Source organism: Doryrhamphus excisus, linkage group LG3 (genome assembly GCF_037039965.1).
Source record: "Doryrhamphus excisus strain RoL-2023G ecotype Guam linkage group LG3, RoL_Dexc_Guam_v1.1, whole genome shotgun sequence".
Lineage (NCBI taxonomy): Eukaryota > Metazoa > Chordata > Actinopteri > Syngnathiformes > Syngnathidae > Doryrhamphus > Doryrhamphus excisus.
This window is the reverse complement of record NC_136359.1, coordinates 2,569,969-2,592,926: the sequence shown is the minus strand read 5'-3', so window position 1 is coordinate 2,592,926 and position 22,958 is coordinate 2,569,969. Positions and strand designations below refer to the sequence as shown.

The following is a 22,958-nucleotide window of genomic DNA, read 5'->3' as shown; positions in this document are numbered from 1 at the left end:
ATCCCACTCTTTCACTTTTTTTTTTTTGTTTTTTTTAAAGAAGTTTTTTTTCCCCTGCCCTTGCATTGTGGTCGGTCGGTTGCTTGGGGGCGGAGCCAAATCAATAAATAAGACATAAACATTGGAGCTTGTCTTGGGGTTATTTCCTGAAACTTCTGCACGGACTTAGGACCCTGAAGGAGAGTTGGGGGGTTGGGGGGGGGGGGAGCGAGCACACACACACACACACACACACACATACACGCGCTCTTCCAGCAGTCATGGGAGCCTCGCAGGCGCGTCCCGAGAAGAACCAGTACCAGGACCTGGCCCAGAAAACTGGATGTAAGTAAGCATGAAAGTTCTTATGAGAATTATTACATAATTATGACTGACTTTATTGTTCATTGACACCATTATTGTATATGATTTGACTGAGTCCACACAGGACATTTTGGCATAAATCAGGAATTTAAAAAAAAATTCTTAGGTTAATATATTTGTTAAAAAATAGTAATAATTTATAATAATAATAAGTAATAATTTTTTCCATAAAATATTTATGAATTATGGATGATATTAAAATTATTTTATAATCTTAATCTAATTAAAACGTGGATTCTATTGATTTTGGAGTATTAAGGAATGAAGCAGTGGATTTTTTTATATTTATTATTATTATTTTTATTTTTTATTATTATATTATTTATTATTATTTTAAAAATTGTATATGTCCAAGCGAGTGTACCTAATGTTGTGGCCACAAGGAGCGAGACTTTGAACGTTTCCGCAAGTTTTCCATCTTATCTTTCGCTCCACAATTGATGGTCCTCTGTGGTCACATGATCATGTTTGTTTTCAACTTTATTGTTCCGCTGGTTTGAACACTGACGGGCGTTTTTTTTTTTCTCCCCCCAGTTTCACAGGAACAGATTAAAAATCTCCACAAAAGATTCCGACAACTCAGCGGAAATGAGGAGACGATCAGGTAACAAGTCTTACCGTATAGAGGATCTTTGACACCAGGTGGGTCCTTGCACTCCTCTCAAATAGAAGACCGTTCGACGAGGATTTGTCTGCCACATAGAGGATCTTTGATTGGCATTTTCACAGTCGCTCCCTCAAAAACAGCAGCACGCTCCTATCACACATAAAGGATCTTAGACTTAGCATATACAGGATCTTTGACAAGCTGTTTTTAAAAACACTCCTGTCAGGATTCTTAAAAAAAAAAACAGCAACACACTCCTGTCACATACAGGATCTTTGATTAGAGTTTTTGCAATGGGTCCTCCAAAACAAGTACAAGTATACCCCCTCAGAGAGGATCTTTGACCTGCATTTTTAAAGTAGATTCTTAAAATCTTTAAATAGCAAAGCATTGCTGTCATATAGAGGATCTTTGACTTGTATTTTTTAAATTGGTCTATAAAAACAGCAGAGCGCTCCTGTCAGAGGATCTTTGACTTGCATTTTTAAAGTTGGTCAATATAAACAGCAGGGCACTCCTGTCATAGAGGATCTTTGGCATTTTTGCAGTAGATCCTCAAAAACAGTGTGCTCCAATCTTAGAAAGGATCTTTGACATTTTTGGGGGGGTTCGAAGAAAACTTTAAACAGCAAAGCGCTCCTGTAATATAGAGGATCTTTGACTTGCATTTTCAAAGATGGCCCATAAAAACAGCAGAGCCCTCCTGTCATATAGAGGATCTTTGTCATTTTTGCAGTAGATCCTGAAAAACAATGTGCTCCAATCTTAGAAAGGATCTTTGACATTTTTTGTTTGGGTTTTTTTCCCCCAGAAAAACTTTAAACAGCAAAGCGCTCTTGTCATATAGAGGATCTTTGATTTGCATTTTTAAAAGTTGGTCAATAAAAACAGCAGAGCATTCCTGTCATATAGAGGATCTTTGGCTTGCATTTTTAAAGTTGGTCAATAAAAACAGCAGGGCACTCCTGGTATATAGAGGATCTTTGTCATTTTTGCAGTAGATCCTCAAAAACAGTGTGCTCCAATCTTAGAAAGGATCTTTGACATTTTTTGTTTGCGTATTTTATCCCAGGAAAACTTTAAACAGCAAAGCGCTCCTGTAATATAGAGGATCTTTGACTTGCATGTTCAAATTTGGTCCATAAAAACAGCAGATCGATCCTGTCATATAAAGGATCTTTGGCATTTTTGCAGTAGATCCTCAAAAACAGTGTGCTCCAATCTTAGAAAGGATCTTTGACTGACATTTTTTTTTTTTTTTTTTTTTTCCAGGAAAACTTATAGAGTGTCATATAGAGGATCTTTGACTTACATTTTTATAGTTACACTCATGTCATAGAGGATGGCTCCTGTCATATGTAGAAGATCTTTGATTTTGAGCAGCATGTCATTGAAATCCTGTCTGAGTTGGGAGGAAATATGTTAGTAGTTTTTGCGCAATCACATGGCTTGCTAACTGTGTGTGTGTGTGTTTGTGTGTGTGTGTTTGTGTGTGTGTGTTGTCGCACTGCAGCAGAGGAAACCTGGACAGCGTTGCGGCGCTCGCCAACAATCCCATCAAGAAGCAAATCATTGAAGCGTTCTTTGACAAAAGGTGTGCAGATGTCGAGAGAAGCTGGAAAAGACATTTTACCTTCCATTGTTATTATTATTATTATTATTAATATTAATATTATTAATGATACATGAATGCTTGACTGGTAAGACTACAAGGGTGCTTACTGATTAACACCAGGCTGCAATAAGGAACCTCCTTGCCAGACAAAAGCTCCAGTATATCATCAACCTCCTGAATATTTGCTATCGGCTGAGCTGAGCTTAGCAAAACACGGGCTGGGCTTTCATCCACGCATTCCCACACGGCCATAAAAATCCGTAGGAAATATCTGCTGTGCGTGAGCTGAAAGGACCCGTGGGATATTGGCTGTGGAATTTACCACAACAAAGATCTTCCCTTCTCTTTGCTCCAGGAACCAGCGCCAGGACGAGGTGGGCTCCTCCGAGGAGATCGGCTTCGAGGAGTTCCTCATGGTCATGTCTCACTTTCGGCCCCCGACGCTCAAGACCTCCGAGGAGGAGAGGGAGGCCATGAGGAAGGAGAAGCTGCGCTGTGAGAAAACGCATCCAAAAATCTCCCTTTCATGTTTTATGCCGCATGAGAGTAGTCAGTGTGCAGCTTGTACGGCAGTAGGGATGTACGACTCGCTCAAACAGCCTTCATTCCCGAAATATCTGCTAACACAAAGCGGGGAGCAAGATCATCACTTATATAGACAATCTTTGACAAGTGTTTTTTAAATTAGGTTCTTAAAAACAGCAGAGGGGTCCTGCCGTATAGAGGATCTTTGACTACTGTTTCTAAAGGTTCTTAAGAACAGCAGAGGGGTCCTGTCATATAGAGGATCTTTGACTAGTGTTTTAAAAGTAGGTTCTTAAAAACAGCAGAGTGGTCCCGCCATATAGAGGATCTTTGACTACTGTTTTTAAAGGTTCTTAAAAACAGCAGAGGGGTCCCGCAATATAGAGGATCTTTGACTGTTGTTTTTAAAGGCTCTTAAAAACAGCAGAGGGGTCCTGTCATATAGAGGATCTTTGACTATTTTTTTAAAAGTAGGTTCTTAAAAACAGCAGAGGGGTCCTGCCGTATAGAGGATCTTTGACTATTTTTTTAAAAGTAGGTTCTTAAAAACAGCAGAGGGGTCCTGCCGTATAGAGGATCTTTGACTACTGTTTTTAAACGTTCTTAAAAACAGCAGAGGGGTCCCGCCGTATAGAGGATCTTTGACTACTGTTTTTAAAGGTTCTTAAAAACGGCAGAGGGGTCCTGCCGTATAGAGGATCTTTGACTACTGTTTTTAAAGGTTCTTAAAAACAGCAGAGGGGTCCTGCTGTATAGAGGATCTTTGACTGTTGTTTTTAAAGGTTCTTAAAAACAGCAGAGGGGTCCTGTCATATAGAGGATCTTTGACTATTTTTTTAAAAGTAGGTTCTTAAAAACAGCAGAGGGGTCCTGCCATATAGAGGATCTTTGACTACTGTTTTTAAAGGTTCTTAAAAACAGCAGAGGGGTCCCGCCGTATAGAGGATCTTTGACTACTGTTTTTAAAGGTTCTTAAAAACGGCAGAGGGGTCCCGCCGTATAGAGGATCTTTGACTACTGTTTTTAAAGGTTCTTAAAAACGGCAGAGGGGTCCTGCCGTATAGAGGATCTTTGACTACTGTTTTTAAAGGTTCTTAAAAACAGCAGAGGGGTCCTGTCATATAGAGGATCTTTGACTACTGTTTTTAAAGGTTCTTAAAAATAGAGAGGTCCTGCCATATAGAGGATCTTTGACTATTGTTTTTAAAGGTTCTTAAAAACAGCAGAGGGGTCCTGCCATTTGGAGGATCTTTGACTACTGTTTTTAAAAGGTTCTTAGACAGAGAGGATCTTAGACAGGCATTTTTGCCAGCAGAGTGCGCCTGTTACATATAGAAGATCTTTGACTAGCGTTTTTAAAGTAGCTTCTTAAAAACAGACGAGGACTCCTGCGATATAAATGATCTTTGACTGGCATTTTTGCAGTAGGTTCCTAAAAATAGCAGAGTGCACCTGTTATATAGAGGATCTTTGACTAGTGTTTCTGTTAGTTCTTAAAAACAGCAGACCAATCATGTCCTAAAGATGATCTTGGACTACTATTTTTGGAGTAGGTTCTTAAAAATAGAACAATGGTGATGTGCTATGGAGGATCTTTGACTAGTATTTTTAAAAACAACAGAGGGGTTCTGTCATGTAAAGGATCTTTGAATGGCATTTTTGCAGAAGAGTATTTGTGAGGTGAATACAGTCAAACGCGGTGGTGGTAGAGTCATGGGGCTGCACGAATGCTGCCGGCATTGGGGAGCTGCGGTTCATTGTGGGAATTACTGACCCGAAGTGGACACAAGATGTTGCTACTCACTCGTGCTGACCATGAAGGCGGTGTGTGGACTCTTTTCAGCTGTACAAGCCGTACACAGACTACTTTAAAGCTTTGTCATCTCCAGTATCGCCCCTGGATGAGGTACTTGCTAAAGTGGGAGTGTCGTATCACCTTGAGCTTTTATTTCGGCGCTGACAAGTCGCACAGATTCCCTGCCGCGTGTTTTCAAGAATAGAAGCGTCGCTGTCGCAAGCTCGGAATCATTTGAGGCCGCGTCTCCGTGACCCAAATTCCCCCACGGATGTCCTTTATGCTGTGGCCTTCTCTTTTCGGAGGGGGGAGGGGGTCTTCCAGATAGATGATCTTTTCCAGCATCAATTAAAAATGGCAGACGAATGGTTGCCTGTGTTGAAGCGTTTGTTGAAGGAGTCTTTCTAACTTCCCCTTTGCCGCAGTCTTGTTCAACATGCACGACACCGACAGCGATGGCACCATCACGCTCGCCGAGTACAGGAAGGTAAGACGGGAATCGTCAGGGATGACTTTTCATTACAACTTTGATTATTATGATTATGATTAGTATGATTATTATCTTCATCATTATCGTCATTATTCATTTTTATTTTTTTACTTTTATTTAGAATTATGATGGGAGAAGACAACTATTATTGTTTTTATGTATCTACTTTAGTTATGAATGTATGAATATGTATGAATTTTATTTTAATTGTATTTTTATTTGGGATTATGTTGCAAAAGGATGACAATCTCATTATTACTACTATTTATTTTTTGGGACTATGTTGGGAAAGGATAATAATTATTTCATTATTTATTATGACTTTTATGTATTTATTTTATTTGCGATTATGTCTGGTAAGGATGAGAATTCTTTTTTATTTATACTATTTATTTTACTATTATTTTTTCTTTAATTTCTATTGCTATTTTTTATTTCACCAAATGAAATGTACTTATTTTAGTGTATTTGTAATTGTTGGGAAAGGACAAGAACTATTTTTATTCATTTTTTTAATGCATTTTATTTTTATTTGAGATTATAGGAAATGAGAAATATTTTATAATTGTTACTTTTATTTTGGTATTTGTAATTTTTTCTTATTTATATTGCTATTATGTGTTTATTTTTAAATAAATGTATTTATTTTTATTTGTCGGGAATTAGAATTATTACTATTTTTTATTGTATTACTTTCATGTATTTTTTGGGGGGGATTAAAGGACACAACAAGATTTTTTTTAATTGTTATAATTTTACTATTTTACTATTATTATTTTCTAATTTTTTTAGGTACCGGTATTGCTTTTATTATTTTTAATTCATTTGATTTTTATTTGGAATTATAACGCAAATTATTTTGTCATTACTTTACTATAATTTTTGATGTATTTATGTATGTGTATTTGGGATTATGTTTGCAAACACTATTGGAGGTGAAAGTGTTGCCAAACTTTGGACTGGTACGAGGTTGATGGCTCCGTAGCCAAATAACGTTAGAATCATACATTTTGTACAGAATCATAAGAAAAATACGTACATTTTAACGCCCTCAACCTTCAAAATAAATCCAAACCTCTTTTCATTTTTTTTCTCCGAGGTGGTGGAGGAGCTGCTGTCAAAAAGCGGCAGCATGGGACAGGAAGCCGCCAGGGCCATCGCAGACGCCGCCATGTTGGAAGTGGCGAGCACCAACGTGCCGCACATGGTAACGTGCAACGACTGGGCTAGCCTGAAGAAAAACAAAACAAATGTTACGTTCCCAAAACGTTCGCTAAGTCGATGATGTGCAGTGAAACCTGTTTTTTTTTCTTCATGAAAAAAGCCAAAAATCATTCATAAGCGAAAATCAACTGTCAATAACAGTATCAACTCACTCACTGTAGTCGTCTCCATTTTTTTTTCCCAGGCGCCGGATGACTTCTATGAAGGGATTACATTTGAGCATTTTGAACAGGTTAGCATCGAGACACCTTGCAAACGTCACATTGGTTATTCTTCATTTCTCCTGATGGTTCTTCCCGCCTCACAGATCCTAAAAGGTCTGGAGATGGAGTCGAGGATGCACATTCGCTTTTTGGACGTGGACACCACCACCATGCGCTGCGGGAAAGCCACCTCTTGAAGGAGGCCTGGCGGATTCATACAGACGTTTGTTTATGTTACGCAACTACAGGAAGACACACAGGAAGTGAAAACCACTACCTTGCTCAGTTATCACTGTCCCTTTCTTGGGAGCAGATCCTTTAATATGTTCAAGGATACCATCTTTGGATACTTTTTACTTTCCTTTTCCTTGACGCACCGCCTGCTCTTCTTTCTAAAGTCAACTACGACATAGCAGCTGACGCTCCAATGCAACGAGGAACTTTTTTTAAAAGTCCAAGTCAATTCCCCAAAGACGATGTGGCATTTGAGGCTCATCAACGCTGGCCGACGTCCAACGTGGGCGACGAGGGAGACAAAACATTCCAGAGCGAGACCGGGATCATTTTCATGGGCTTCTCAGAGAGTTTCAGTCACCAAATAGAGTCCGAACTAAAAATAATCAATCTTTCTCTTTTTACCACAAGAAATGATGTCAAATAAAAGAAAGCACGATGCCAGGGGTGCCCAAAGAGGGGGGCGGTAGCACATTCGGAAAATATCATTTCAACAAGAAAACAAAACGGCAAACAGAGAAAACACAGCAGTCATTTTACATGAATAAAGTCCAAATATTCAGAGAAAATAGTTGTCATCTAACTAAATATGTCATTTAGGAGAATACTATAGTAACCAAAAAATAAGCATAATGTTTAAATTAAAAAAAAAAATTCCTGTAATTCTATGAGAAAAAAAAATTAAGTTAGAAATTACTAGGAAAAAACATTTCCAGAAAAAAAGTTGAAATAGTTGGAAGGAAAAAAAGGAGCATAAATTTAAAAATATATATATGTAATTTCATGAGAATACCCTCAATAACAGGAGAAAAAAAGTTGGAATTTTTTTTTTTAAAAGGGCTGAATAAAAAAACTGCTGTAATTTTACACAAATAAAATTAAAATATTAAGAGGAAAAAGTCATATTCAAATAAGAAAGACACAATTTTACAAGAAGAAACTAAAATAACATAATTTCAGTAATAAAGTCTTTTTTAAATAAACACAACAAAGTCCAAATAGTTAACAAATAGTCATAATTATGACAAGTAAATTTACAGGAAGAAAGTTGAAATGGCTGGAAATGTTAAAAAATACAGATGTAATGTTATGAGAATAAAGTCAAAATATTACGAGAAAAAAAGTTGTATCCTGATAAGAAAAAAAGTCACAATTTCAAAAGAATCAAATTTTAGTAACAAAGAAGTAGGAATATTAAAGACAATAGTTTTGGGGGGGAAATTTGACTGCGGGAAAAGTTCTAACATTACCATAATAAAGTCAAAATGAGAGGAAAAAAAGCCTATTCTAACAAGAAATGAGTCAAAATTTTACACAAATTGCAAATATGAGGAAAAAAGTAAAAATATTATGGGAATAAGGTCACAATTATGCAAAGACAGATGGAAATATGAAATAAAACATGAGTATGAGAAGTCAAAATATTGAGAAAAAAAAAGCCACATCGAGTTGAAATATTTCAGAAAAAATACAAACCAAAAAAATATTGTTTTAATATTCTGAGAAATGAACCAAAAAAATTAATTAGTTTTTGGAAATTTATTTAGGAGGAAATATTATGTGCTCAACTCAAAATGATGAAGAAAGTTGAAATATTTGGGGAAAAAACAGCAAAAATTGGGGGGAAAAAGAGTGAATTTGAATTTTGATTTTCATCGATATGATAAAGCTGAGATAGAGGTGTTTTCTTGAAATACATTTTTCTGGACTATAAGTTGCATTTTGTTAGAAGCGACTAATAGTTTGGAAAATATGGAACATTTTTCTTTTTTTTTTCATTTTTCATTTTTCAAACATTTGGACACCCCTGCACTATGCTATGATGATTATTATTATTATACTAATTTGCACTAAAATCACACTAATAAATAATGTAAAAAGTTTGTTTTGTAAAGATTTTAATAAAAGTACTGACAGAAATGAAACAATTGAGCATTTTTTTAACAGTCATGATGACAGTCTTCATCATGTAAATATTTCATATTTCATTTGTTTATACTACGCGGCGTCCACAGGCATGACGGGCGAGCTCACCTCAGTCGGTCGTAGGGCACGGTGAGACCGATGTTGTAGTTGTAGCCGTGAGATTCCGTGTAGTCGGACCTGCAGATGGGCAGGATGCGCTGCTCCTGAGCGCCGGCGTCCTCGGCGAAGTCGTAATGGCAGATGACTCCTCTGTGCCTGAGGGGACGCCCAAGGTCGGTGACTCGCTTGGTGCTGCACCCCCCCCCCCCCTCCCCCTCGCCCGAGTGCTTCCGATTGGCTAACCTGGCCTGACAGGTACGAGGTTGTGGCACTCGACTGCCCCTAATAATGTGGCCCATTCCAAAGATGTTTTTAATCCATTACAGGAGAGCTGAAGCTAATAGACTATTTACAGCTGTACATGTTCATCGTGCCACAGGTTTATTGCATGATTATTGCACAGTTTATTGCACAGTTAATGTACAGTTTTTGTTCCTGAGTCTGACAGTTGCAGGAAGGAAAGACCCACGATATACGTCCTTCACACTTTGGAGCTCCTTACCTCAGACTTTATTGCCAAAGTTACAAATGTATTCCTTGTTTTGTTTTTTATAAGATTCTGACTATACACTTTTTTTAAAATTAATATTTCAACTTTTCGCTTCTTTCTCCGCAAGACTTTTTCTCTTAATATTTTGACTTCTACTCGTAATTAAATTTGCAACAATTTTCCAAAAAAACAAAATTTGTTACGTTACAACTTTACAATAAAAGACATATTTATACCTCTTTTATGGCACAAAGAATAATATTTCACTTTTTTTATTATAGCTTCTTCCACAAATATTACAATTTTATTTGTTGTTTTTCATAATATTACAACTTCTCAAAATTGCTTTACGAGAATAAAGTCAAAATATTGACTAGATTATTGACTAATACTGATAGAAAACGGGTGTATCTTTTAATAAAGTCAAATATTCAGAGGAAAAAATATAGCATATTTAAACATTAAAGAAAAATATGTAGTCTTTTTAAGTTTTAATATTATGACAATCAAACAAAAAAAATGTTGAAAAATGCGTATTACAAGAATAAAGTCAAAAATATTTGGGGAATAATTAGAGAAAAAGAAAATGTAATTAGGTAAAAAACAACTAAAATAATAAATAATAAAAATAAGTATTAAAATAATAATAAAAATCTAGATTATTTATAAATTTTTTAATTATCAAAAAATCAAAATGTTCTTGTAATTTTTCAAGAATAAAGTCAAAATATCAGAGAGAAAAAAAAAGTCCTTTCAATTTTACGAGCATAAACTCATAATATAACAAGGAATTTTGAAGTTTTACAGAAAAAATTACAAATTGGATTGCAAAATTTTTTTATATTAAGTGAATAAAGCCGTAATTGAGAGAAGAAACGTTTTTTTCCAGTTAAGTAAAAAAAAAAATGGGCACTGTGATGTCACTGTTGACCCCCTCAAATGAATCATTTAGGTTTGAACTCTACGTGTAGATGTAGTTTTCGTGGAAAGTGAGAGTGGGACGTAGGTGGGGGGGTGGTCGTACCTGCGGTGCGCCGTGAGGTCGTCGTCGGTGATGCACGCCCCCCTTGGCGTCTTGTCATCCGGGATGTTGGCAGTGAGCAGAGTGCTGGTGTTGAAGCGCACATGCCTCACCGGATGTCTGCGTAAAAAAAAAGATGTTGTCACCCAGGAAACCGAAAAAAAACCCACCCCAAAAAGTCGCACCTGTTGTGCATCTCCCAGAGTTTTGTTGCCATCCTCATCTCCCAAACGCATACCAGCCCCTCACCGCCGCCGCTGACCATCTTCCAGTCGTCTAGTTGCACTGAGGTGACGCCAAGGTGGTGGGCGTACAGCGACGCCACAGAGGAGCCCGTTCTGAGGTCGAACACCCTCACCCTGAAAACGAGCACAAAGCACATATAGTGAAATTAGGAATGATGAAATTACAGTACATGTTCAGTGCGCACTACCACCCCCTACAGGACTGGAGTGGTGGAGTATTTGGGGATGGATCATTGTTAGCAGGAAGTCACTTTTAGGCTGCGCCTTTGAATGCTCGCCAAAGCATGTGAGTAGAACACATCAGCGCACACAAAGAGCGTCATTCATCCGCAGTGGAGCGACATCTTTGCTTCTCGGAGGCGGAGGATTATGGCCAAGCCTCGTGAAAGAGATCATTCATTCACTGGCACACAAATGCAGCACTGTCCTGGCTGGTCAGCATTCCGCCAAGCGAGACAAGACAAACTGAAGCAGATGTGGCACTCATTTTTATGGACTCGCTTTGTTGTCATACCAGTGACGCTTCTCCAGTGAGGTATACTGTAAATAAGGCAGCTTTTAGCTTAGCATCTCGGTAAGATAGCACTAAGTACCCAAAGCGGAAAAGCAGTACTATAGTGTACCTACATCATGCCGTGTGTGTATTAGCATTCAGACGTTCTTAAATTAACTAAAATGCTACCATGCAACAGTTAGCATGCTTTGTCGCAAAAGTGTCAAGGAAGTTGTATAGTGTCCTTACATCAGGTCATTTGTTTTTGCACTTTTTGCACTAGCATCTAGCACCTCAGAAGATAGAACTAGTTCTATAGTGTCTCTACATCATGCCGTGTGTGTATTTGCGTTTAAACATGACTAAATTAGCTAAAATGCTACCATGCTAACAGTTAGCATGCTTGGCCGTGAAAGTGCAGAGGCAGTTCTATAGTGTCCTTACATCATGGCATGTATGTTTTTGCACTTGTACATCAAAATAGCAAAAATGCTAACACTTAGCATGCTAACACCTCAGAAGATAGCATTAGTTCTATAGTGTCCCTATTGTACGTCATGTGTGTATATTTGCATTAAGACATTATAAAATTTGATAAAATGCTACCATGCTAACAGTTAGCATGCTACCTAGCGAAAGTGCCATGGTAGTTCTACAGTGTCCTTACATCATGTCATGTATGTTTTTGCACACTGACATCAATAGTTAGCAAAAATGATGAAACGCTAACAGTTAGATGCTAGCACCACAGAAGATAGCATGGTGCCCCTACATCATGCCATGTGTGTATTTGCATTTAGACATTACTAAATTAGACAAAATGGTACCATGCTAACAGTTAGCATGCTACGTAGCGAAAGCGCCACGGTAGTTCTATAGTGTCCTTACATCACGTCATGTATGTTTTTGCACGCTGACATCAATACGTTAGCAAAAATAATAAAATGCTAACAGTTAGATGCTAGCACCACAGAAGATAGCATGGTGCCCCTACATCATGCCGTGTGTGTATTTGCATTCTTTTGCATTACTAAATTAGCTAAAATGCTAGCATGCTAACAGTATGCCAAGTAGCAAAAGTGCCAAGTTTTATCATGTCCTTATATGATGTCATGTATGTTTTTGCATGTTGACATAAATAAAATAGCAAAAATGCTAAGAGATAGCATGGCTAACACCTCAGAAGACCGTTCTAAGTGCGAAAGGTGCCTAAGCAGTTAGTTCTAGTGTCCCTAGCATTATGCTGTGTGTAACTGCATTGACATATTATTTAATTAGCTAAAATGCTACCATGCTAACAGTTAGCATGCTATGTAGTGAAAATGCTGCAGTAGTTCTATAGTGTCCTTGCATCACGTTATGTATGTTTTTGCATGTTGACATCAAAGAATAGCAAATATGATAAAATTATATTTAAGTTATGGCGCCACCCATTGTTCTACTACAATACTGCAGCAGAAATACCCACAAAAATAAGCAGTATTATCTGTGTGATACTTGATATCGATGTAGCATAGTCCTATCATTGCCTTCATGTCCATCAACACACCCAGGAAGTTTCTTTGTTTTTCTACTTTTGACTCGCTTATGTTAGTAATCATCCTGATTAAAAGTCATTTGGCGACGCTGCTCGGAGCTAAGTGCTCCTCCATGATTAATCATTTTGGAGCCAATCAGAGGTCACATGAGCGGGACGGCGCTGGCGAGCCCGAGGGACCGGCAGCTCCATCTGTTGACACCGCGGCTTCATTACAGCTAAAAGCGTCCCCGTTCGCAGACGCCTTCCAGGAGTTCATTAGCATAATCACATTTACTTTGGGGGCCCCGAGGCAGGTTTTCAATTCCAGACGACGTTTAACACAATCAGAGTTACGTGTCCAAAACGGGCTCGGAGGGGCTTGTTGTCTGCGGCGTTACGGTGATGGAGGCGTGCGGCCGGACAATGAACGCTGGCAGAGCGCGAGGATCCATCAATCTCACGCCGGAGGCGGCTTTTGTCTTTAGCGGGCCGTCGGCGGCCAGACTGCTCTTCGTTAATCAGGAGGAGTGCGAGGGCCCGGCTCGTCAAAAACGCCTGACAGCTCCGTGCCGGACCAGACGCCGAAATGACTTTTGGTAGAACAGAAACGTGTACCTGAAAAACACTCATCACCTGAGTTTAAGTAGGGAAGGCTCATGAAAATGTGTCAGGCAGGGGTGTCCAAAGTGTGGTCCAGGGGCCATTTACGGATGGCAGATTGTTTTTTTCTTTCAATGGCCTGCAGTCCATTTCAAAAATATAATTTAACAAATAACAAAACAAAAGTCAAAATATTAACTCATTCAATCGCAGCCTTTTCTCAGTATCATAACTTCACACAATTACTGGAACTTTACGAGAATAAAGTCAGAATATCACGAGAAAACAGTCGTATTTTAACGAGAAAAGAAGTCGTACTTTTATGAGTACAAAAAAAAAATGAGGGTGCAGAAAAAGTTACAATGTTATGAAAATAAAGTCAAAACCTTCAAGAAGAAAAGTGACATAGTTGGAAATTTAAAACAAAAACAATGTCATTTTATGAAAATTTGTCAAAATATTTGAGAATGAACTTTATTGTTATTATTATGTATTTATTAAATTATATATAATTATATTGTTTTATTGTTATATTATTAACTTTTTATTATTACTATTATATTGTGGAAAAAATAAGGCAATTTAAGTAGCAAAGTTTAAATATGTATAGTTTTAAAATATGCTACCATGCTAACAGTTAGCATGCTTGGCCGTGAAAGTGCAGCGGCAGTTCTATAGTGTCCTTACATCATGTCGTGTATGTTTTTGCACTTGCACATCAAAATAGCAAAAATGCTAACACTTAGCATGCTAACACTTCAAAAGATAGCACTAGTTCTATAGTGTTGTGTGTGTATATTTGCATTTAGACATTACAAAATAATATGTTACCATGCTAACAGTTAGCATGCTACGTAGCAAAAGTGCTTCTGTAGTTCTATAGTATCCTTACATCATGTCATGTATGTTTTTGCACGTTGACATCAATACGTTAGCAAAAATGATAAAATGCTAACAGTTAGAAGCTAGCACCACAGAAGATAGCAGAAGTTATAAATATATATATTTTTTAAATATAATATTTTTAAAGTATCGTATGAGAAACAAAAGAGAATATTGTCATTGGCGGCTTGAACTCTTAACGAAAAACGATTTTTTTAAGGAATATTTTTTGTGTCGTGTGGTGTCTAGGCATCATAACTGGTGGAGAGAGACAAAAACGCTGGGCAAACAATGCGGCATAGCCTGGCATGTCCTCCGAGCCAACTACGAGACATCCAGATGCATTCTGGGACGAATAGAAGCCATCAGCTGCAGACAAACACCCACCAGTGTCTCGTCTTTGTCCGCAGCACCCTCCGACCTCTTTTACACTCCTTCTCCTCCACCAACTGCCATCTTTTTTAATGCGGTTGAGCGACAACAGAACTCACCTCCTGTCTTTGTTGCCGCACGCCAGCAGGTGGGCGGGGCCGTCTCGCAAGTTGATGCAGGTGAAATCACCGGGCGAGTTGCCGACGCACGCCACCGGCTTGCCCGTCTCCGAGCTGTAGACGTGGATCTGGAAGGTGACGAGACATAAATTACAGTCTTCAAGATGCAGAACAGGGATTCTTAGTAAGTGCTACAATCTTTGCATCAACATTTGCAATAAAAGACAACTCACACAATTATTTTTTGTTAGTTAATTAAAGTATAAAATGTACAGGTAGGAAGGAATGGGAGTCACGGCGTCAGAGTTGTAGATAAGCTTCAAGTTTTGCATCTCTGTGGTGCCTTCAAGGACCACCAAAAAAACATACAGTGAAGCGTAGAGACTTTCTGGAGAGAGAATTTCTGCAGGCTGATTCCTTATTTGTAAACGGCATATTTCTATAGTTGGGGGAATATCTTTGAATACCTTTGAAATACCTTATTGAAATTATTAGAGCCCTCAAGACATAAAATAGCACCCCTATAGTCACCTTTGAACTTATATAGTGGATATAATAAGACATATTTTGAGATAATATAGACTTGTGCATGTTAGCATTAGATTTTTTACCTGCTACTGTCTTATTAATGCTACAATTCTGACACCTACTGACCATAAGTAGAATACTTTTACTTTAATTTTACTTTATTTTGACATTTTTATACTCATTTTAGGCAAAACAATATGCAGAATTTGCTGAAATATACTTATTTATTGACTAATAATAGGCCACATTCAACAACGGATAAAAATAAAAATAAAAATAAAAATAAAAATAAAAATAAAAATAAAAATAAAAATAAAAATAAAAATAAAAATAAAAATAAAAATAAAAATAAAAATAAAAATAAAAATAAAAATAAAAATAAAAATAAAAATAAAAATAAAAATAAAAATAAAAATAAAAATAAAAATAAAAATAAAAATAGCCATTTTTTGATCAGGGGTGTATTTGCAGAAATGTGAGGGATGGTACTCACTTGTGTTTTTTTTCCCCCATTAAAAGCTGATTAGCTTCTTTTTCCACTTATAACAGCTAAGAGCGTCAAACCATAAACGTTGACATTGCATTACGCTCGTTTACATTAATCAGCAATGAAGGGATTGCGTTTCCGCTGTACGTTTTACAGGCAAGATTCCATTCCGCCGCTTTGTACTTTTAACAATTTCTTCACCGCCTCGGGGGGGAGCAGCAAACTCTGTTCATGCGAGCAACAATGATGTCATCGGCAGCCCGTCTAATTGGCCAATTAGTGGCTGGTGTTTTCACCAGCAAATGAGAAACGCCGGCCAGAGTGCCAAGCCAAATTGTCTTTATAATGAAATCATTAAAAAAAAAAACGTGAGCAAAATGAGTGGAGGGACAGAGACGGACGGAGAGGAGCGGCGATAAGGATGCTTCAAATAAGGGAGGGGAGGGGGAGAATAAAAGACGAATGATGTAAACCTCCAGAGGGAGCCAGCAGTGTGTGTGTGTGTGTGTGTGTGTGTAGCTTATTTGGGCCAACACAGCTTTAATTGTGCACCACCGGAGGGCAAAGAAGCCCAAACGAACGGCAGACTTGGAAGTGACAGCTTGATGGGATTTGGACATGAACACAAACAGTAGCAAAGCCTGCTGTTTTTGATTATTCATTACACTTCCTACAATGTTTTTTCATCAGGAAATATCTTCCATTCTTGTCTATTTAGCAGTGGCGTCATTAGGCCTCTTTTAGGGAGCCCCCCCTAAATAATTTGATATTTTTTATGAATTTTTAAAAACATTTTTATAGATTTTTTTTACAAAAAAATAAAAATTGTACATATAATTTGTAATTTTTTACATATAATTTTACATATGTTAAAATTTAAATATAATTTTAAATGAATATTATAATAATGATTATTATATAATTGATGCAGAGCTTGAGCAGCGGTTTTGCAGTGTAGATTGTGTGTACTTGTGTACATTTAATGGTGGCCTAAAACAATTGAGTATTTTTTTGAATGTATATGTAGTATGATAAAACTGTCATGGCAGGCAGGTGAAACAGCTCAAAATTGCATTTTTTTTCCAGAAATTGCACAAGAATTTTTTTTTTTTCAGATAAGTATGGTATTGGTTAATAGATCACAGCATAAATTAGCAATCTACAATGACAGTATTGGTCCAATGTGGTCATTGTAGTCTTATTCATTTTGTTTCACTCATAACTTTTTATGAAATATGAATCGTGAAAAAATGAGGAAAAATGCATTCAAAGATGTGGTGACGATATGTAGTCACCTACACTGGTCACTAGGTGTCTAATGTTACTGGGGAGACACACAGACTGGATAGCCGGAACAACAGGCTTTTATTGCAGGTTGGAACTATCACAAAAATCCTAATAAAAGCACGGGCGACTGCTGTGGCCGTAACTCACGCCAAGGCAAAACTCAACTCTGACTCCCAGACACCACTTCCTGTCCACCTCCTACTCAGGTCCCCCTATACGGAACACATTTATATCAACGCACAGGAGCATGAGTCCTATTTATGTCTTAAATGGCTTATTTTCTCTTATTATGTCCACTATATTGCGTAATCCGAGCATAAAGGTGACTATGAGTGTTATTTCATGTCTAGAGGGCTCAAATGTTTTAAAAAAAACTAATTTAGAAGGCCACAAACAGGTTTTCTATGCTCTATAATTTTGTTGTAATTATTAAAAATTATGATTATTAGTATTTGTTTTTATTTAACTATTTATTGTTCTGCATTTATATAAAAATATTATTATTATTATTGTCAACATTTGTTGAATTAAGATTGCATTTATTTACCCATAATTATTTATATTATTTTTTATTCATAATGATTTATTATCATTAAATAGTTATTATGATGAATGTCACAATGTGACTTCAAAAATTGCCAGTATAATTAGTAAAGGTTATATGATGGCCACAGCTTGACACTGGAACAGACCATTTGTATTTGCATTATTTCCTATGGGGAAAATTTCTAAATATTTTTGCAGCATGCAAAAAAAAAAAATTTTTTTAAATTCATGTGACTTCGCCATGTCTTCTCGCCAGGCTCCACATCCCAAGCGAACGCAGCCTATCATGATCCATCTAAATAAAGATGAAGCACGTTCCCTAGAAGGACAACGTGCGGCACAAACAGATGCATCTTGGGAAACATCAGCTGGTCCGAGTAGAAAAGAGTCCGACAGGACCGAGCCCACCGAGGGCCGGGCGCTATTTAGGTGCGCTAGCTGCACTGCGGTCCGTAGTCCCGCAGGAGCCGGGTATTCACTTCTAAGGGGGCCCGAGGGCGCAGTGAGTGCAATGAGGGTAATAATCACCACGCCGGTCCGCAGAGACATTTTATGTTTGTAACACATGCCAAGCCCTAATGAGAGCAAATGCTGATTCGACACTTTATGGGCTTGCTCTGAACAGTAGACGGTATGACATCATTTTTTTTGTTTTTTTTTGACACATGCACACAAGCTGAAATGGTCAAAATGTAATTTGATGATGGACATGTTGTGCTACCTCAATGGGCTGCCGCAGCTCAAAGCACTTGTTGGGGTCAGGTCGGTTAGTTCCTCATTAACACATTAAGATTTAAAATACAAAATATTTACAAAATTATAAAAAATATTATTTGAAAAAAAACAACTAAAATTACAAATTAAAAGGTACATATAAAAGAAATAAAAAGGTCAAATAAACTTGCAAATTAATAATTTTAATTAATTACTAATAAAATTAAAATATCAAAAATAAATATTTTTAATTTTAATTAAAATGTAAAATTAATGTACAAATTAAATGCATCCTATTAAAAATAAAGATAGGGAATTAAAAGAAGTTTGGATTTAAAAATAATTACAAATAATTCAAATTTAACATTAAAATACATTCTAAATGACATCAAGATGTAATATAAATTTATCAATTGTATGTTTCAATATTCTTACATTACACTGTATGAATTTATGAACTGAATTTATTAATTAATGTATTCATTAAAAGTGAAAATGAAAGATATTTACATTTGTAATTATTAAAATAAAATGTAAAATTTAAAAATTAAAATAAAATGTAAAATACACATGCACACAAGCTGAAATGGTCAAAATGTTGGGGTCAGGTCGGTTAGTTCCTCATTAACTACTGTAATTTTACCTTATTAAAAAAAATACAGTACATTTTGTGTTATTTTGTTGGATTTTTTCCACACCTTAATTAAATAAATAAAAAACAATTTTTTTTTTGCACTAGTAAAAAAAAAAAATCTATAAAATAATACAAATAAAATCTGAATTGGACCGCACGCCAGCCAATGGCAGTCTACGGACATGATGTGCTTCCTCTACAGGCGGCGAGAGACAATTAGATGGTAGTGAGGCCTCTTCGAGATATTCGCATAAAGTGACATATCGGCTCTACGCCATCAGTAGAACCGTGCGCAAGATAATAATAAAATAAACGTCATTTGTAACGTAAAGATTTCAACAAATCCATTGAAACTAAAGTCACCTTATTGCCTCCGTCGTGCATAGCCCAGCCGGTGCGCTTCACCCCGAAGGCGACGTGGGAGTCGGACGCATCCAGGCACGTAACGGGATGTCCGTAGACTGAGTGAAGCGCCCTTAGCTCCTCCTCATCCTCCACCGTCTCCAGGAGGTCCAACAGATACACAGACTCTGCAGCTGCTACGGCGGCCACCTTGCACCGCTGCCCCCTGCTGGGCACCAACACCAAGCTCTCCACCTATTAGACAGAAAACACACGATAACAGCATCATGGTCCGGGGCTGCACGAGTGCTGCCATGCTTGGTGAATTACTACATTGTTTCATGACTTACAGTCTTGGGAAGCAGAGTCAGGCCGAGCGTCCTCCACAAGCCGTGATCATCAGCGCCGTCCAGTCGGACCTCCGACCCCCCCGCGGAAGCCAGGGTAGAACCATCTGGGCTCAAGGCCAAGACCCGGTTCCTCTCTGCCGTCTGGTAGTGGTAAATGGGCTCTCCGCCCGTCTGTGTGCTCCACACATCCACGCAACCTGTACCAGGGAAAAAAACAATAACATTAACAGATGTGGCTGTAGGCAACTTTCAATTTTTTTTTATGAACTCCACAAGATGGCAGTAGGTGTATTGGAAGTGACATGAGTGTCCAGCAAAAAACATTTAATGAACTTGAGCAGTGTACCATCGTGGTAGGCGGCGGCCGCCACGTTGTCGCTGACCTGGACGTGAGCAACGTGAGGTCTGGGCTCGGAGTGCGCGGACAGTCGGTTGGACTTGAGGTAGGATGACGGCAGGTCCCAATGTAGCGTGTCCCATAGCCTCACGTCACCAGAAGAGTAGCTGGGATCAACATCGAAATGTTTCATCTTCATGGCTCATGTTTTTACAAAATTTTTTACATTTGACTTTCGATTTAAATAAAACATATTTATATATTTTTTTAAATTACAGCTCAAATTAAAATGAAATTATAGGTCATTTCATTAAAAAATTTCATTAAAAAAATCAAACTGAATTTTAATTAAATACAAATGTATCAATTAAATCAGAAAATAATTTTATATTAAACATACATTTCTAAGTTAAATAAATAAACTGTATTAACTTTAACAACAATTATAGTTAAAAGATGAAAAAGTAAAATTTAAATTTAAAAACTAAAATACAGTTAAGATTTAAAGCACAAAAAAATTTACAAAATTATAAAAAATATTAAATTAAAAAGTCAACTAAAATTACAACTTAAAAGGTATATATAAAATAAATAAAAAATGTAAAATACATTTGTAAATTAATAATTGTAATTAATTACTAATGAAATTAAAATGTCAAAAAATCACAAATATATATTAAAAATTGTAATTAAAATGTAAAATGAATGTACAAATTAAATGTATTGTATTAAAAATAAAGTTAGGGAATTAAAAGAAGTTTTGATTTAAAAATAATTATAAATAATTCAAATTTAACATTAAAATACATTTTAAATGACATCAAGATGTAATTCAAATTTATCAATATATGTTTTAATATTCTTCCATTACACAGTATAAATTTATAAACTGAATTTATTAATTAATGTATTCATTAGAAGTGAAAATGAAAGATATTTACATTTGTAATTATTTAAAATACAAATTTTACATTTTAAATTAAAATAAATCTCCATCAAAAATTAAATTAAAGTGTGATTTTTTTTAAGGAGTACATTTTTAATTAAATTTCTAAAATAGTAATTAAAATGAAAAAAACAAAAAGTCCAAGCTATAACTCCATTAGATCCTAAACTCACCCTGCCAAGACGTAGCCGTCACAGGAGCTGACATCACACAGGACCTTGCCCAGCTCGAACTGCAGCTGACTAATGGATCCAACACGATTCTGCACAAAGCAAAAGAGTGATTGCATTCAAAGCACGCCATGTCACTTGGAACTCAACGTAAAAGCCCTTTGGTAGTGTTTTTACATTTGACTATACTACACTTTGTACATGTGGCTGACAGGTAACGTAAACACATGATTGTGGTGTTTTATTAACTATAAGAGCATGTTTTGATTTTTCTTTGTATGTTGTTTTAGGGGAAGAGAACGAACGGTTCCCAGGGTCCCACTCGAGCCCACCTTCCAGTTGGAGCGCACAGTTTTGGCGGAGTTCCTGCAGTCTCGCAGCGTGCTCTTCCAGCAGGGGGAGTCAGACACAATGGCACCTTGGTGATAGCCCTGCCTGGCGCACATCCTGAACCACAGGACGCTGTCCTCGGCCAGGACTCTCCACGCCCTGCTCACCTGGGAAGGGGAGACGAGAGCGTATGTTTACAAGAGCCATTCATCATCTTTACTGTGCTTATTAAAGCCGCGACCTTCATGCCGCCAGGACACGCAACGCAAACAGCGGCGGGACGTTACGAGCTCTAGTCTCGCGCCAAAGAGTGAGATGCAATAAACTCTTTGGAGAGGGAAGACTTTATTGATCCCAGCGGGGTGGCTGCTTTGTTAGCGGAGGCGTGGCCTCAGCTATCTGCCTGTTGGAGGAAGTGAATGCTATTGTGAGGATGCACACCAACGGGGGATTGCCTTGAAAAGGACGACTCAGCATCTGTTTGTCGTTTATTTCACTTCATGTTCACTTCCCGCCCACAGACCTGTCAATCATTCAGCCTACCAAGAGTAAGAAAAACAAATCTAGGTGGGCTTACCTGGGCACAGCGGCCAAGTTCAGCACAGTTGAGATACTGGAATATCTTCAAGGCCAACTCATACGGCAGCTCAATGTCAAAGAAAGGAATGTCGTTGGCATCATTCTGTGAAAAGATGAAAAATATGTATGATAAATGTACGCTACTCAGATTGATTATGAATGTTGTGTGTGCCATCATCACAATCATCATACCAGATCTTGAATGAGTTGATCCACCAACTGCTCATCTTTCTTGACTTTCCTCTGAGGATGCTTCAGGGACTCGCTGCACGCTTCAGTCACGTTCCGGTACTGCCTCTTCCTCCTGCTCCTTTCCTTCTGGAGTCTGTCCAAAATGGGGCTGGTCCTCCCGTCCAGCAAACTCCTGGCAATGGACACATAGCCGGGCTCCCCCTCGTCCACGTCTAAACATCTCCCACTCTCCTCGTCTGACTTACTTGTCTCCCTGTTTGAGTTACTTGAGTCCTCATAGCGGACTTCTTTGGAGGGACCCTGACCCGAAAGGCTAGGATCACTTCTGGAAGCGGAGGAAGGGACAAGATCATCTTTTTGACTGGACAGCTCACGTTTCCAGCGGTCTCTGAACGCAGCGAGTTCGTCCTCGGCCATATTGTACAAACATTACGAATAAAAAACAAAAAGTATTTTTTGTGTTTAAAAGATGAGGCAAGAATATGCAAAGTAGAAAAATAGATTTAAAACAAGAAGGGAAACCCAAAGAACGGAAGTAATGGAGACAAAACAAACACGAGTCCTACGGTTTAAAGACGTCGACAAGGAACCACAGTCAAATAAATATTTGTTCCGGGTCTAGTTTGATTGTAAAACTTACACCAGGGGTGACGAGTAAATGTTTTTTATGTTTAAAACATCTAATATATAAATA

The 22,958-nt window shown here is 37.5% G+C and overlaps 2 protein-coding genes across 2 annotated transcripts; one reads left to right on the top strand and one right to left on the bottom strand.

Annotated features, from left to right (window-relative positions):
• Positions 1–238: 238 nt before the first annotated feature.
• On the top strand, positions 239–8,975 carry tesca (tescalcin a). Its single transcript, XM_078789459.1, has 8 exons — positions 239–324; positions 898–967; positions 2,484–2,564; positions 2,941–3,080; positions 5,331–5,392; positions 6,495–6,602; positions 6,804–6,851; positions 6,927–8,975. The coding sequence occupies exons 1-8, from the start codon at positions 261–263 to the stop codon at positions 7,017–7,019; spliced, it is 666 nt and encodes a 221-aa protein (XP_078645585.1). The 5' UTR covers positions 239–260; the 3' UTR covers positions 7,020–8,975.
• fbxw8 (F-box and WD repeat domain containing 8) lies at positions 8,503–22,854 on the bottom strand. The gene is made up of 11 exons (XM_078789437.1): positions 22,265–22,854; positions 22,071–22,175; positions 21,496–21,660; positions 21,167–21,255; positions 20,057–20,214; positions 19,711–19,907; positions 19,382–19,615; positions 14,823–14,950; positions 10,778–10,951; positions 10,596–10,712; positions 8,503–9,237 (listed from the first exon to the last, which is right to left on the bottom strand). The coding sequence occupies exons 1-11, from the start codon at positions 22,679–22,681 to the stop codon at positions 9,087–9,089; spliced, it is 1,935 nt and encodes a 644-aa protein (XP_078645563.1). The 5' UTR covers positions 22,682–22,854; the 3' UTR covers positions 8,503–9,086.
• Between the last annotated feature and the right edge of the window lie 104 nt (positions 22,855–22,958).